Source organism: Cylas formicarius, unplaced genomic scaffold (genome assembly GCF_029955315.1).
Source record: "Cylas formicarius isolate icCylForm1 unplaced genomic scaffold, icCylForm1.1 PGA_scaffold_7__23_contigs__length_41026272, whole genome shotgun sequence".
Lineage (NCBI taxonomy): Eukaryota > Metazoa > Arthropoda > Insecta > Coleoptera > Brentidae > Cylas > Cylas formicarius.
The window spans coordinates 28,073,871-28,092,178 of record NW_026844352.1 but is presented as its reverse complement, the minus strand read 5'-3'; the positions used below and the strand labels follow the sequence as shown (position 1 = coordinate 28,092,178).

General features: G+C 33.4%; 1 protein-coding gene across 2 annotated transcripts in view; it reads right to left on the bottom strand.

The window, feature by feature from the left end:
• Positions 1–18,308, bottom strand: part of LOC132704572 (dachshund homolog 2) — a 349,768-nt gene that overhangs the window by 15,866 nt on the left and 315,594 nt on the right. For both annotated transcript variants that reach the window (XM_060674652.1, XM_060674653.1), the window contains exons 9-10: positions 10,453–10,596; positions 9,663–9,986 (exon numbers count right to left, since the gene is read on the bottom strand). In XM_060674652.1, the coding sequence (XP_060530635.1) occupies positions 9,663–9,986; positions 10,453–10,596 (468 nt within the window). The remainder of the gene's footprint in view (positions 1–9,662; positions 9,987–10,452; positions 10,597–18,308) is intronic.

The following is an 18,308-nucleotide window of genomic DNA, read 5'->3' as shown; positions in this document are numbered from 1 at the left end:
AAAATGGTTAAACTGATTGATTCTATTTCTAGGATGTTACGGCCGTAGTTTGGATAACAATACTTCTAAAACTTATTGAAAGAATGTTAAATACTCCTTCGATGCCAAGAACTACGAGAACACATGGTAAGCGGGATATATAACAAAATTACTACAGAATGCGTGCATTAGGAAGAAAACAGCTATCCATTTTTTGTACAAACGAACTTCCACATTTACAAAACTTCTGGATTCCTCCTGCGTCAGTTGTTGGTGAATCGAACTTGGTGACGTTTCGCCAATTATCCTGTTGACTTCTTCAGAGCTTAACCGAGACGGTTCCAGCTAATGTCTTTTATTCATAAACATTTTAGGCTAGGACAAAGATTTTGAGATGCAGTTTCGCTGGGTTCTTGGGCCCTTATTTGACTATCTGAGGCTAATCAAGTTTTTCTTCTTTTTAGATAATTTTTTTTGCGACTATCGTAGAAAACTCCACCTGGTGGCAAGGTAAGAAATCGCAATCATGTCACCCATAGATTGATAGACTAGGGAAAGCCCCTTTTAAGAATTCAAAGTTTATTAAAAGGCGTTAAGCCTTTTTGGAGATATGAACAGAGCAAACTGCATTAAACAAAGCTCATTTGAAATTATCTCGGCTTTAAAATTTGTAGAAACCGAGTTTTAAATTTCAAGAAAATAATTATGAAGTCTGGGGGGATTTCAGAAACTCGAAAATAATTTGCAGCATTTTGTCTTGCTTACTTGTCTTGCTTCACTAGGATAGTCTGTTTCTCTAATACCGTACCGCATTGCCCTTGCTTTATTCTTGTCCTGCTGGTGTAGTTATTGCGAATAGACTAGTCCAATCCTTGACATTTTTCAGCCATAGGCATTGCTTTCAGCACGGTTCTCTTGTACCATAAGATTAGTCTTAAGATTTCGTATCTCTCGCATCTGTATATATGCTCCAAAATAACTTGCCTTGTGTCTTTTGATGATTCTAAGAATTTCTCTGTCTGCATTCATTCTTTTTAGTACCGTCTTGTTGGAAGCTTGTTCCGTCCACGCTATCTTGGCATTCTACGCAATACCCACATTACAAAGGCTTCGAGTCTTTGCATCGACCGGACATTGAGCGTCCAGGATTCAATTTCACACAATACAATCGAATATAGATAAGCTTTCATTTTTAAATCGGTATCTGATATTTAACGATGGTGTGGGATTTGTAAGAAGTCTCTTCCTTCACTCTAAGAAATCCACTCTCTATATGCCGAATTTCTGTTTCTAGATTCAGATCCCTTGTTAACCAACATCCAATGTATCTGAATTTATTAACCTGTTCTTTCCTTGACACTTTTATTTCTGGAAATCACGATCGTTTTTGTTTTTTTATGTTTATTTTAAGGCCGAACTCGTTATTGCATTTATAAGAGTCTGGAGCCTCTGTTGACTGTTCGTTATGATAACCGTGTCATCTGCTGTTGTTGACATCTCCCGTTCACCTTTATGCCTGCTTGGATGTTTTCACGAGTTTTCTGAAGAATCTTTTCTGAATATATGTTTAACAGAGAAGGAGAAAGTATGTAGTCCTACACCCCTTTTGATAGGAATACTGTTTGTTAATTTGGTTTCGATTCTTATTGATGCTGATTGTTACCAGTACAAGTTCTTTGTGATATTGATGTCACTTTGATTCATTCCTCGTTCGTATAGTAGGTTAATCATCTCTGTATGCCTTACTCTGCTTCTACAGGAGAGGCGGCATTCTGGACGCCCTCTAGAGCGGCCTGGGGGCACAACGGGCCCATCTGGTGGCCTAAGTGCTTGGACGCCCGCGAGGTCGCCCCCCTTTAATACCAATACCAATACCAAATACCTTACTCTGTCAAAGGCCTTTTCATAGTCTATATAACAGAGATATGCATCTTGTGGTCTCTAAATTTTTGCGAAAGCACATCTAGCAGAAACAGTTCCAAAGTCCAATTGGAACCCCAATTGTTCTTGTCTCACATATTGCTCGCAATTCTATTTATTCTTTGATGTGTGACTCTTAGAATTATCTTCAATTCGTTGCTCTTTAAGCTGATCATTCGGTATTGTGAATAATAGTTTGCCCGTTCTGCTTAAGTATTGCGATGAAAGTAGAGTGGAGCCAGTTGCATGGTAGGGCTCTTAAGGAATGTATCTTATTTAGAAAAGTTGATAAAATTTTAAGGTTTTCGTTATCCAATAGCTTAAGCATCTCAGTATAGATAATTTCCTCTCTCGGGGCTTTTCGTGTCTGATGGCATGTATTATATCTCTCTCTCTCTCTCTCTGGTCTACGCGTACTTGATCTGGTTCGGTTCTGTTCTTCAAAGAGTTCTTGTACATATTGGTCCATATTGTTTCTATACCTAAAATAGTTTTTTTCGATTTCACCCTAAAGATTACTGGAAACTTACATTTCCTACACGGTTACAACACCAAATCTGGCTTACATTCATATTAAGAAGTAAGAATTTAGAAGGACTTCATGCGCCGACACAGTGCCAAAAATATAAAGAGCCAAAAAGATAGCGGCAAGAATATAAAAAAATACTACAGAGCAAAAATATGCTTCCAATTCACGAAAACTAGTCAACATTAATCAAAGATGGCGAAAATTTATCTGACTAAATAGCATTGTTGGCATAGGCCTTAAAAAATATTGTATATATATTGTATATATATTTTCAAATGATAATTGTTTGGACAACACTGTGTCTTTATCAAATATAATATTTACAAACTACCTGCTACTATATATACCGAAAAATGACAATAAAACCTTAATTAATGTTTTGCGAGAATTTAAGTTTAATAATGGAGAGGTATTTAAATATAATTGATCGTTAAGCAATACATTTGAATGTCTCATTTTGTTAATCTCCATGGCTTCCGATAAATTTAAGTTTTTACTTTTTGGGGCTGTATGTAAAATATCAAAATTGCCGTCAAAAACGTGTTTTTCTGTGTTTAAGTGTATATCATAATTAGAATCTAGACAATTGTTTTTAAACGCTCTTTTATGTTAATTAATGCGTTTCTTGAAGGATCTACCTGTTTGTCCAATATAAATTTTAGGACAAGATCCGCATTTCAACCTGATTTTTGGTATTTTGAACATTTCGTTTTATTATTTTTTTAAAAATTTCCTATTATGCCGTTAGTTCTGAAAGCAATTTTTAAACCACATTTTGACAAATGTTTTGTAACTTTTTCGCTGGGTTCTCCTAAGTAAGTAATTGTTTTAAATTGTTCGTGTTCTGTATTAGGCTTCGGATAAATAGAGTTTACATTTCCCTGGATTTGTTTTTTATTTTTAATTTTATCGATAATCGACGGATTGTAGCCGTTGTTCAGTGCAATTTGTTTAATGATATTAAATTCTTTGTTGCAATTTTCTGTTGAGAGTGGCGTATTAAGAAGTCTGTGTATAAAAGAGTGAAATGCAGCCATTTTGTGTGTATAAGGGTGATTTGAGCTGTTATGTATGACTGTTTCCGTGTGTGAAGGTTTATGGTAAATGGAAAAATCTAATTTGTTTTGCGTTTTCGTAATAGTTAAGTCTAAAAAATTAATGGTGTTGTAGAACCAATTGTCATGTGAAAATATATAATTTCGTGAAACTCTGAACTTTTAGTTCTTATTTATGTTGTTAAATGGATTTTTATCAAGTAAAAGCCACCTCAGTTCAATTTCATTTCCTATGCGATTACAACTATACAGATTAGGATGGGTAAATGAAATCGTTTAGAAATTAGAATGATATAGTAATTTTCCATTTCCTATGGGTGTTTGGTAAAAAGTTGGCATAACAGTGTAGGAAACAGAAGAAAAGTTTACCGGAACACTATAGAGAATATCTCTTGCAAAACTAATACAGTATATGAAAAAATCTGGGGCACATCAAAATGGATCCAACCATTATAAAGTCCACCCCAGCGACGGTGTATAAAACAAACGTTAATTCCGCGTTAATGGACTAGCTTCGGCTTCGTAACAAGATTTGCTCCGAAACGTAAATGACAAAGTCGGTACAAAGCGAAAGGACAGACAGATAGACAATCGGACGCAGTTTGGCGAGCGAGGGCGGAGCGGCACTGAAAATCTACCCGGGAGGCCTTTTAGCGCCCTCCGCGTGTTATCTTTAATGTCGCAATCTCTCGGTTCGTTTTGTCTGTGAATTAAGTAAAAGGGTTTGAATTCGGTCTGGTTAGCCGGATAAACGGAAAAGGATTCAATTAAGAAGTTTACGATTAGGTGTTTTGCTGTGAAATGATTTGGGTCGTGTTGCACGGTTAACCGGAACATTTTAAGGACATTGATGCTCTAATAGAAAGTTTGTTAAAGCCCGCGCCAAGCAGATTTTATAGTAAAACATTGGAACCGATAATATAGTTAGTATGCACGAATAAAAAGTACTATGCAAAAAAAGGAAAAAGCAGGAATAGCAGACAATGTACTGAAGAAAGCTGAATAAATGAGTCGTGAGGCAGTTTGCTCTGCATTGGAAGCCTGCCGGAACTGAGGCATTTGAACGATCGAAAATGGGCTTTTAGTCTTAGTCACACGAGACTGTTAGTGCTGCCAGGAATGCTATACGGAGACACTTCCATATCATGAAGGCTGCCGAATTCATACCATTAGAGGAGAAAATTAGGAACTCAATTAGGAATTATTTAACTTCCCTACGAAAGAAGTACGATACTTCAGAGTATAGTGCTTTTCTAGATGACGGAGGGTCGATGTTCCGACATATTAGGTGAGAGGGTGAAATTTTTGGAAACTGTCTATGTAACATATGTTTTGGATATAAAAATTATGTTTTAGAAATTTTTGCGAAAAGCACCGATTATGGAAATAATTACATCACTATCAACTATCTATCTATCAAGATTAAAATTCTAAGTTTTGTTTACGACTTGCCAATGGGACGGTGTATCATATTATGACATCATAATATGTAGGTAACTGCATACAGGGTGTTTACAAAATTATACACATTTTGCAAAATATATAAATATTGTGAGTCGTTTTGGAGTTGAAACAAAAACCAGTTCAAATAATTTTTTCTGGAAAGTTTGGATCCCCTTGATATTCCATCACAATCTAAGAAGAGTGGGGTTAATTTTTTTTAATGTAATTAAATAATTATACATTTTATTTGTCTTTAAAATTCACTCTGTTGACGTATATTTTAGTACAATATTGTTTAAGGCACTGTTCAATGACGCAGATTGAATATAGATGTTCTTGCTGTCATCGTATTGTACTGACTGTAAATACAAAATAAATTTCATAAATCGTTCTTCATACCAAAATAACATAAATTAATAAATAAAATAAATTGTGTGATAAGTTCTATCTAATTCAGCTGTCAAAATATATGGCTAAGACTTATTAACAAAAATAGCATTATAGTGTTTATTTGCTCCAAAACCCCAACTGCAAAACGGTTTCAAATTGGTATGGTATCTTATAATATTTTCAATTAAAAAAAATACAGTTAGTTTCGTTTAAAAATTTCTTTCTTTAATTAGATATTTTGCAAACACCCTGTATGTGATTAATATGATAAAGCAAGTAATTGGTAAGCTGCAAACAAACCTCATGATCGATGCTTGAGTTTTATTCCGTTCTCCATATATTTCTAATAAGCCATCGATTATAAAATATCAAATATTAATAATAATATCCCTGTTGGCTGTCATCAAGAATCATCCGTTGAATTTACCGTTAGGTTTGGTTTTGCGACGTATTTTGAAAGGAAACGACGCTCTACCCTTTAAAATGTAACTGTTTTTATAGAAAAAAATATTGCAAACTTATCATGATTGGGCAAATTTGACAGGTCGCTGACCGAGCGTTGTTAATAAACAGCAAAAGAGCGAACACCGCCAATATGCACCTGGATCATCAGTACTGCTTCTAACGGTTATAAAATGCGATATTTCGTAATTTTCTTTTAGTATTCTACCGTGTTCTAAAGCCGGAATGGAAATAAACCCTTAAAATGAATCTACCAAAAATCAACACAATAAATAATCAAGTATATTATTTTCTCTTCAGTACAAGCAATTTGCAGTTGAAAATAGGCGTGCAGATAAAATAAATGAATTAAGCATTCGGTTGTCCAGATTAAAATAATATAATTATGTTTCTAACTTGATAATTTTACATTTTCTTTTTTTTTTGTCGGCCGTACGATTTGAAATTTATGTAGCATATTCATTTAGATTCGATTCGATTTCACTGTTGCTGCAACGAAGAATGCATACCATCAAAGTTACTGCACAAGACGACCAGAAAAACAAAACAATTACTTTCTTTATAATTATTATTATTCGGAATAACTCACAGAAAATGTAAACAAATTCAAACAAACTACGAAATACCTACGACACGGGATAAAATTCGTTAAAATATAAATTTTAAGCGTTTTTTCATTCTTAAAGAAATGAGTTAGCTGAATCACCTTACATAATAAGTTATTTTTCAATTCCGACAACGACGAATCGCGTAGCTAATTAAACTCCGATTGTATCGGCCTCTGATGGTTGTTTAATGAAGTAATTAGACACGCGCATTCCGCGTTCTGATTGGCCAGCGCGTACGCGACCAGATTGATTAATCGAGTTCGATTTGTTTGGCGAATGATCGATGAATTTTTACTTCTCGATATTCTGCAGTCACGTTGAACTTGAATCGATTTGAGCAAATACTCGTTTACGTTTTGGAATTGCACGTTAAAGCATTTCTTAAAATTTTATATCAATGAATTGTTTTTGTTATGCGAAGTCTTCGAGCGCTAAAAATATTGATTACTAAAGTGGCCGGCTCAATTTTTGTTTAGCGGAAATCATTTACATAAATAAGAATTTAAATTCTAAATATTATCAATATAATCAATGTAAATCAATTACAGTAAAATTCCCTTTTCCTTTGGACCTTAAATGTTCTTTTGAATATAAAAATGCAACAATTTTTCTGCGAAAATATATTTTTTTTATAAGAATTTTAAGTATTATTGAGACCAACGATATGATATGAACTCAAATAACAATGTTTCAACTAAAATTTTTGCATTTAATTTTGCAATTTTCTGTTATTAGATCAAATAGCGCCCTCTGGCACATCACTAATGTCACTTTACTTTAATATATACGTCAAAACATGTTATACCAAAATTACTCGATTATTTTTTTTAGCAAAAAACTTTCTTACCGTTTGCATTTTTTGTCCCCGTGTTAGAATCGCGTCAAACATTTGATTAGTGTTGGTGTCGATGCGACTGATTTCGGTTATTCTAAAGTCCGCAAAATGAAAATGATGCAATTCTGCAGAAACATTTTTATTTTTATATGTTTGTTGAAGTCTGTAAAAGGCAAAACCAATTTTTTGTAACTGATTTCTGGCAAACGAAATATCTCCCAAAAGAAGACCGCGGAAAATATTTTCGGAGTCACGACACACACAAATTATTGAAAGTGATTGTTCTCTAAAATCCAACTTGTAAATATACCAAAGGCTTTAAGGCTTCCTCGAGTAATTTTGGTATAACATGTTTTGACGTATATATTAAAGTAAAGTGACATTAGTGATGTGCCAGAGGGCGCTATTTGATCTAATAACAGAAAATTGCAAAATTAAATGCAAAAATTTTAGTGTTTTTTTAATGACAACTAAGTAGTCTAGTGACATACAAAATGTTCTTTAAAACATTGAAATAACCAAACTGTTAAAAAACTCGTGCAATAATTTTTTGAGTTGCCTTTATATATCTTGGTTATTTCCTACTTTAACTCCGGGATTTTAGTACGTTATGGCGATGTGTATTTTTCGACTTAAATTTTAGTGAAAAATGTAGACATTTTTTCGATGTAAAAATAAAAACTGCAAAATTTGCACTGCGTTATTCATATACCTCCTAACCATCTTTGTTAATCCGCCATTTTGATGATAGTCGCAGCTATAACGGGGGTTCATTATGGCTGAAAAATTGCATGTGTCGGCTAAATTATTCAGACGTAACTTATAATTTGAATACGTTTAAAGTTTAGTGTTTCGCGTATAGGTGTACACGTATATAGGAATACTTGGGCGTTATTTCCTCAAAACATAGACATATTGTACATACCGCGAGACCTGGGTGTCGTGCCTTTTTTTTTCTACACTCGGCGAGTCCCGATTTTTGAAGCCGGTTCGAAATCGGTGGTGAAGAAATACAGTTCGCCTATCAGAACCGGACCAAGCTCATGCAAATTCTTTAGTCATTTCAAAACTCGATTTTAACCAATATGATCTGTAATTTCAATTTTTCCTTTTTTACGATAATGTCATATCTATACAGAAAACTATTCAAAATAACAGCTACAAAAAATATAATCTGACTTTTTTTTGCAGTATTATAATACATTAAAGGCTGGACCTTCGCCCAAGTCTTTTATTATCTCTCTAGCGATTTCCACCTCCTTCCTTAAATCAGGTTTTACACTATTTTTTGAAATTGCTAGCGATAGATAACTTTCTCTTGTTCATTCATGACACGCACTGTATCTCTATTGATTGTTCTGTCGCAAATTTTAATTCACTCGTTTGACAGATGAAAGCAAACGGCGATTTTTGTTTGCCTGCTATGTGGTGCTATTTCGGCCGAAATACAATTTTTCACAATATGTATATAATTGCATATTACTATTTACAAGTGACAACAGGATTCATGAGCGCCCTCATTCTATTGCAGTGTCTCGTAAAATTAAATGTACATGTAACATTCTATATTAAACATTTTTATATTTGTGTGTTTCTCAAATTATATTCAGATTATTTATATATTGCAAAACATTGTATTTTTTTTTCAAATGGCGCTCCATAGACTGCCGTGTTAAATTTCTTATAAGTATTTAAACCAATCTTTTCCTGTTTATGTCCAGAAATATCTTTGGAGAGACAAATGAAGTACAATAGAAAAAAGGCAAACAAAAAGTAAAAATCGTCCCGTCACCAAGAGAGCGTTTAAGTTTAGATCAGATGTACTTCACAAACGTTATGGATCGGAATTAGTCAGAAATCAAAACCAAAACATTGTGTATAAAATATGTTGATTGATTTTTTGTACATACCACCGAAATGCTATTCGAAAACAACTGTCAAAACTTTGAAAATTTCAAAAACAATTTTTCTCAATTTCACTTGAATCGATATTTATTTTGTCAACTGCTTGTAGTAATTATCGAAAATACTAACTAAATTGGTTAAACAGACCTTTTTCCAAAAATAGAGCTTCTTAATTGAAATTATACCTCATACGGGAAAAATTTGCATATCTTCTTTATATAGCTAGGTCACACATGAAATATGTCTAGAATTCTTCAAACACGAATTGTTCCAAAACATAATCCCAATTTTTCAAATATTAATTATAGTTTTCCTATAACAGATGGGCGAAATTCTCTCGTTGGGAGACCCTGTATTTTACAAACTTTATCTTGCAAACTTGTTTGAAAGAAATACCCCATAAATCCCCAATAACAACTAAAAACCACAAGTTGGTACTTTTAAGTAGATACTTTTCGATAAGTTTCACGAAATTGTGCAGCAGGTTTCTTTGAATAAATAATATAAACCAAACTATAACGCAGATTTCAACTTACCGGAATAGTTTTGCCAGAAGGCAGCCCCAGTATTCATGATATCGATGCCACTGTAACCCCACGGTTTATTCTCTGGAGGCTGGGGTGGAGGTTGCTCTCGCATGTCTCTGGAAGGCATAAACTGCTGTGGAGGTTCTTCGATCTCCTGTTTAATTCTCTCTTGACGCTCCGGCATCATGTCTTGTTGCTGAGACGTGGGTGGAATCAATCTACTCATAGAAGGAGTCTGAGATTGCGATGATGTCGACTGAGGTTGGTGCTGAGTCAACGAGGAAGAAAGCTTTTGCTGATGAAGTTGTTGGTGTTCGATTTGAGCAAGTTTTTCTAGAATAAATAAGGTTAACAATAATCCCTGACAAACAGGAAGGTGTGGTTTTATTACTAAAGGTCTGGTTTTATAAGGCTTAGGGCATAAAGGATAATCGATATCGCTTTACTGCTTCGAATTTGCCTAAACTTGTAAATATCTTGTAATCTGTTGTGAGGTATTCCGAAGGGTCTTCTCGGCCCCAGGGATAACACAGGACGTAATATCGTTTCTGTTATTGACGTTCCGAAAAGTTTTGAAACCCTTTCATTATTTCTCGTCGAATATTTTTGGTTTTGGTATTGATTATCTTTCTTTTTAAGTTATTAAAATGATTCATACACATAGCATATAGGATCATAGAAGTGAAATATATAAATTTATATTGTAGTTTGTTGTTTGTGAATTGTTGTTCCTTGGACTTTTAGAAATGTTCTTATTTAGAGCTAATTTTCTAAGTAATACCAATATAGAAAAACTTACCGTTTATTAAATTGATTTGTTCTCCAGCACCATTAGATTTTAAAGCCTCTTCCAACTGTGTCCTACGATTAATTTCAAGATCTAATTGATCTTCCAATTTTTTTCGTGTTCTTTTCTCCCTTCTTAGTCTTTTTTGAAGGATGCCTGGAAATAAAATTAGTTATTATTAATAACGAAGTTCGGGAAATCGCTTAAATTTACATTGTCAGAGTAAATTTTAATGGTTATCAGTCAAGAAATTGTTTTATACGCAAGGAAAACAACAAAAATGTTCTGCGAATAATGAGACACGATTTATAGAAATAATAAAATGTGTTTTCCCTTCAAAGTGCGCGTCGCAGTAAAATTATTCATAAAAGCAATTAAGAAAAGTTTTCATTTAAGTTAGGTTGGTATAAGGATTCTGATAAAATATTTATAGAAGACGCTTTAATAATAAACAACATGGTTTTACTTTAACTTTCTACTTGTGCAAGGAAAAAAAAACTCGGCGATGAAGGCGCCAAGTTTCCAAGTTTAAATAAAATTCTGCCATTCGTCCTATTCCAAAAATTCCAACGCGAAAGGATACAGAAACCAAATAATAATAACGGGAATTTCCGAATCACCGACACCATTCGTTATATAAACTAGTTAAATAAAGCGAACACCTTGAAATAACCAACCAATCATGATACCTATGTGGTGTTTTTCTGTAACGATAAATAAACGGAATTTCTATTTAAACGCGCGAGGCGGAAATTAAAAACCGAATTTAAATAGACACACCGATTCACGAATTTAAATAGGCCCGAAATAAAATTACAATGCGTTTTTCGGTAATTACCATCCTTTAACAAATTTTATTAGGTTTTTGTTCGAATTTCCTGTCCTTATGTATGCTAATCAACCCGAACTTTTTCTTTCTCGGGCAAACGTTTTGCCTAATTCGGTTTCACCGGAGTGAAGTCGACTTGAACTTATTGAGAAATTTTCCCATGAGGTCGTGGGACCAAAACTAAACCAATATTTGTGTAGACCGCCAGCAATTACAGAAAAATAACATACTTAAGATACATATTGGTAATACTATATATAATTGGTTACTGAAATAAGGAACTGATAATGATAATGAAATCGCTTATTCATATTATGCTCCCGTTATTATTAATAAAAACTGTTTTATTTTTTTCAAATCTTTTTAATCTTCCAACTTCAATTTTTGTTTCATTTACTTACCTAATATTTATAAACATATTCTCTTTTAAGTTAACTTTAAATAAAGTATTAGTTATTAATAAATATATTGTTTTATATTAACAACAATAATAATGAAAGTGTTTTATTGATCATTTAAGAATACAACAAATCATTACATTATAAAAAAACGAAGTTCAGTATATCTAGATCCGTATAACAAGATGTATGTTCTTACACCTAACCCTTATTGTCAAATAAACATTCAAAGTCACCGTTTATACGTTTTGAGGTAGTAAAGAGCTTACACAAAAGAAAAAATGAAAAGACAGAGCGAAAAACAAAAATACAATATTCTACATTTTAACATTGCTCACCAAATTACTTCCTGAAGATTCTTCAGCAGTTGTTTTCTCTTAGAGGTAAGGTGGTGTTTGGACTTAAGTATTCTATAAAAAGTGTACTCGGGTGAAGATATCTTCTGTTAACTTATTGTTGGATTTAAGAGTGTGACTGAATTCAATTCCCGGAGCATCAATGCTTCGCATAAAGATCCCGTACACAATAATTAATCGGTATAAGTACCAACGTACAACACAATATTAATTTGAATTTACCGCTCAGAATGCTTCTGTGCTGATAAATTTGTTTTTTTATAAACTCGAATCAAGGAAGATACTTATTTTTATATTTGATGTACATATTTCTCGAGATATCTTATCGCTTTTGTAGTTTTCTTCTAGAATCTGGAAAAAAGACTTCAATGTAGCTTACTGCACCACATCCAGTGGGTGAGATGATATTAAATATAAACAAATTAAAAAACGAATTGATCTGATGATATACCGATTACATTGGCCTCCAAAGTGAGACCAGAAATCATATTTCAAGTGCAGATAAATTATGAAAATTATCAAAATTACCAAGAGAAATAAGTGAGGTAGCTCTGGTTGGTTAATGCTTATCATCAATCATTTTAATCAATTTTCGGCATAGACAAAAGTACGTATTCCCTATCAGAAACCATTACTTTATGAATGAAAATGAAAATTTATAATGAGATTAGTCTAACGTGCCACACAAAAGAAGTGATACTTCACTTTTTCTGGACACAGTCTCCAGCTGCAGGTGTAGATAATCTTGTCTAATTATCCTTCGTATTCTGATCCCACCTTAATCATTTTGCTATGTTCCAATCTGTGTCATTTTTGGTTTTGGTTTTCCTCTAACCAAGGGTTTTACTTGGGATTTTATGATATCCCTCTGATGGTGTTCTTGGTATATTGCATACTGGCTTTGGATACAATGTAATGGTTTCGCTAGTTTTCCTCTAAAGTTTCTCTTCCAGGAAGGTTTGCTTGGATCCCGGTAGAATGAAAGTAACGCCTGTTCACTGTGAATATCCGAATAGATGTAAATTTAGGTGTCAATATCGGCTTAGCGGCAAAAATATATAAATAATCGCGTATAGCAGGCCATCTTAACCATCTATCTAGGCCGATCGGCAATTAGACAATTATTTTACGATAGAAACGCTAATCTCATAAAATAATTACATCGTATACGTTCATAATTTCGTTTTTCATTTCTACCTGTAAACACCGGCATTATCAATGGTGTTTCAGATTTCGAATGCGCGTACCCCTTATAAATTACCCTCGTTTTAATCGTCGGTAAGTACATAGTCGGCGTATTGTTCTGTCAAGTGTTGCTTATACGAGCGAGCAATCCGGTTCCGTTTCCTGTTGCTTTATCATTTTATGTCCTTTTTCCTCCGTAAATGGTGGTTTATTTGGATTTTGAAAATAAATCAACACCGGCTCAGTTGTAAACTGATAAAAATAAGAGTAATTTTAATTTATTTTTTTACCTATAACTTAGAGTATATATACAATATAATTTTTAAAAACCATTTTAACATTGAAGATAACGCAGATTTATAAAATGCATACTAAATATACTTTAGTTCATATAAAAACACTTCATGCCTGTTCAAATTTACAATACAATTAATTTTAATAAAGACAAATCACATTTTGATAATTCAAATTAAATAACGAATCGTGTTACGTGATCTCTGGCCACGTGTGGGCGGTGTTTCTATTGCCCTTTAAAATGGTGATAGGTTTCTTTTGTTGTAACAATTGGAATCGGTTCTGTACAATAATTGAGCTACGTAAACCTCAATGTGAGGGTTCTAGGGTGGCCATCTGTCAATTGTTAACTTGGTGTCAGCCATTCTGACCATTAATAAGGCAAATTTTTGAGGAATATTTCAGAATTTCTGACAGGTCGGAATTTTTGAAAAATAAGTCAGAATTTCTGACATGTCATAATTTCTAAAAAATAAGTAAGGCCTTCTGAAAGACAAGTCAGGATTTCGGACATAACTCTCTTATAAGACTTGTTTTTTTGCAATCCTAGCTTAAGTCAGAAATTCTGAATTATTGCTCAAAAATTTGTCTTTGCCTAAAGCCTATATTGTATTTTTGGAGGCCATTCAGCCCTTTCGTATGAATGTGGAGCAAAGAGACACTGGGTACTTCCGGAATAAAAAAAATAGTATACGTTTTTATAGATGTTAGTTAATATCTAAGTGAATTTTCATGTGTCAGCTATCCATTAGGTGAGATGTTTTTTTAAGTCATTTGGAGGACGCCTTTATTGCAATTCTACAAAAAATATAAACCTGAAGTTGGATCATTTGATCTTGAAACTAATAAAAAGTAACCAATACTATTTCCTATAAACCCTAATGAAGTAATAATTAATAATGACCGATTAATAAAAAAAATCTTACTTACCATTTAGTTAAATTAAATAACAGCAAAAACATTATAAAAAAATCACATCGCCAAAAATCGTTTTTTATTTACACAAAGAAATATAAAAGCAACATAAATAAACCTGATAAATTAAACTGGAGAATTTGAACAACTGATGATCTGCGAGTCGACAATTCCAGAACAGTTCGAACCTACTAATACGCAAGTGCGAATAGTCTCATAACGCTTGCAAAATGAACCTAAAACAAAGCTAATATATGCCTATTCTGAAATGTATTTTTATAAAGTTCTCTTATGTGGTACTGAAAAGAAATGAACAGTTAGGCTTATGGATATGATATTAAATAAACAGCATAATTAAAAAGAATTTTGATTTTAATTGATGAACCATTTTATGAATTTTAAGCTAGATGTAATTTTGTAGATACTTATGTGTCATACAGGTGTGTCATTTTCTTATAAGTATATGTTAAGCCCGTTTGATATTTTTATTGAGTTGGGTGATTATACTGAATGACTTTTTAGACAAAATTTATTGGGTAAAAACTAAAAACAACGGTTTTTCCCAATTATACTTATAAAATATACTTTTTTCTTAAGTTGTAAAGTCAAAGCACAATTGCATGTGGAAGATAATAGAATGCTCATTTTAAATCAACACCTGACATCAAGGCGAACAACAGCTCAAATTTTTGAAATTGTCTGTTGGGCATAAGTACTAACAAAAATGGAGGAGGAGATTAGGGTACCATGTTATATATGGTGTAACGAACTAATCTATTCGGAACATAGCTTATTTTATTTCTGTCTGTGAAAAAGTCAAATAAAAATTACGATACCCAATTTTGTACCGAGCAATACCAAAAGCAAAGCTTTAAGACCATGATCGGGAGCCACTTCGGAAGTTTCCGGTACTTAAGTAACGGGCTTGAAAGCTACCAGATGTAATAATGCATTAGCATAAAATACGTTTTAGTATATTGTTGACAAGTTGTTATTGCGAAACCTGATAAGAAGAGCAACTTTTTTTCAAGAGAAATACTGTCAACTAGCGACGATTTATACTACGTAAGACCACTGAATCGTTAAGAAGTTGTTAAATTTCCCTTATATTTTGAATCAGTGAAGTGCACGTCAAAAAAATTAGTGATTTTCTGTTAACAGTACAGAATTTTAGTCTGATGTTTGGCTCCCGATAATTTATTACAATTTGTAACTTTCCTTCAATTGGCAGTATATTTGACTGTGAACATAGTGGTTAAAGAAAATCAACGCAAAATGAATATAATATCCAATTGAGGGGCAAAAGACACTTTAATAGTGTTGATTTCCTGTTCTCTTTAGCTTGGCCCAGGATCTCCATTCACTTCACTGGGTCGTTGTTATTGGACCTACATGATCATCCCAGAAAATTATTTTTCAAAAAGTTTCATTATGATTATCGACCAAAACAAATAAAATTAAAGTTTACAATTTTCCTATTCCGTTATCTATAAACTAAAGAGGCCCGTGGTAAAGCGGCAGTTATGACCACGCCAGAATTACTATGGCCGCAATCACTAAGCTAGTACTTATTCCCAGCCGACGTCTTCAGCTGAGAAAAACCGCCAATAATACCCATTTGTCTGTGCTGAAGTAAGACGAAGAAGAGGCGTCGAAACTAATTCTTCTGCGCGGCTAAACGAACCGTCATAAAATGAGGTTTCAATGAAAGCTCCTCACGCATCGAAAAATTTCCCATATCCAAGGCGCGCATTACCGCCATACATTCAGCATTCTTGCCCAGCCCTACACGAATACCTGATAGCACGGAAGAAAACAATACAAATCGACGTCGGCCAGTAAAAAACCACTGGAAATAATTAGAAAATTTACCATAATTGAAGTCAGTCATTCTAAAATTTACATATATACATTAGTCACAGCACGCCAGACGTACATTCAATGTTCTCGGCCGCTCGGGGCATTCGATTTTACGTCTGGGCTAACAGTAGAACGTCGCCAGTGATGGGTGGGGCTTCGAAAACCGAAGGTACAGCGATTGTCGCGTCGGCCAATCAGTTGGCCGGCATGCACACAGGTAATGCAAGGTTGCAGCTCCGATGCACATGATGTAAAATAATGTTTAGGTGTGCCAGAGACGGAGTTACGATTTCGTGCGATTGCTTTGCTTCTCGATCGAATATTCGGATCTTCGGGCTCCGAAATGGAAAACAGGGGCATTTAGCCTATGAAAAATGAACGAGGCAATGGTGGTGTCATTGAATCGTAAATATGCAAGTTAATTCTATTGACCAATGATATAATACCTAAAAATTCTGATGCCAATATTTTTCGAGTCATTCTTTTCGCGATAGAATGAATCTGGGGGTGCTGTTGTTGAATTTCTTTCCAAAAATTCTCACTAAAGAGAGTGACACAAACGATTTTGGGGCTTTGGATAATTGCCTCTTTAATAACTTAAACTACAATTTAATTTTCTGAGATGCGCAAAAATTTAACACATATAAATAAAAAACGTCAAAATGTGAAAAACCTCAATGTGTTTGAGCTTCACTATCGTAAAAAAAAGTGCTCGAGTTAACGTTATACTCATTAAGTGCATTTCTGACAAGGTAATTTTAGTGCAGTAAAAAATAAGTAGGGGCAAGGAAGCCCACCTCAAAAATTGTCTAAAAATTTTTTTTTCGCTTTTTCTTCTAATAATTATGATATCTGGTTATTTGTACATTTTTAGCCCTTTGCGGAATACCAGGGGTAAAATGGACCGCTTAAAAATTCTAAAAAAAGCTATTCCATATTATTATAACCGAATCATAATTAATTTATTGAAAGTGTTATTGTTTAGATAATTCTATGGATTTATCCTAAAGCCAGAGCATTCCAAAATCTTATAAATACAAATACCAAATTTTTTTATTGATAGAAAAATAGTTACTAATCAGTAATTTTTTTTTATTAAATAGTTTTCAATAAATTATTATAATTAATAATTATATATAACATTATAAATTCAGTTAAAGTTAGTCAAAAATACGTCGACTTGATGGCTAAAAGCCACAAAAAATAAGAAAAAGCTTGCCCCATCCACCCCTATACCGGGTGACACTCTACAAATTTTAAACGGCTTGAAATAGCGATTTCAAATTTGGAAGCGTTAATATATACTGAAAGTCCATTTTTTGGCAATATGTAGTAACTGGCGCTTCCGGTTTGAGCGGAAACGACAGTAACCTTCGAATTTTAAATTGCACGACCTATATTCTTTTGCATTTTTGGATTTAGGAGGATTCTGCGTAGAATGGGATGGTTTTTCAAATTTTTTGTTGTTTCTGTGAATTTTTATTTAATTTTTGGTCTAGGAGGCTGTGACCATCATAAATACTATTTACGGGGTCACCTGATTTTACTATTAATTTGTTAGGATAACCTAGTTTTTTCAAATAGCACCCTAGTGGGAACAAAAACTTTTTAAAACCGGTACTTTTTTGCATTATTTTGACGCCAAAATTTTCAAAATTCGTTAAAAAATAAGCTCACAGGAAGGAAAAAACCATATAAGTAAATACAAAATAAAAACAAAATATTACTCATAAAGTCGGCATGATTGAAAATTCTGACAGTATGTACATTTTTATCAGATTATCGATTTTGTCGTGTTATCGATTTGCATTACCGTGGAAAACAATAATCAGTTTACAAATGGAGAAAAACTTGAAATGTTTCTGATATACGGGAAATGCAGAAAAAAACTCTAGACAGGCATATGCAATGTATGCAGCTCGCTATCCGGGACGTCGCCTTCCTGCACATTCTTTCTTTAGAACGCTGGAATTGATGAGAAATCCACAAAATAATCAACATGATATGATGTTTTGTGTCAATGTAAAACTT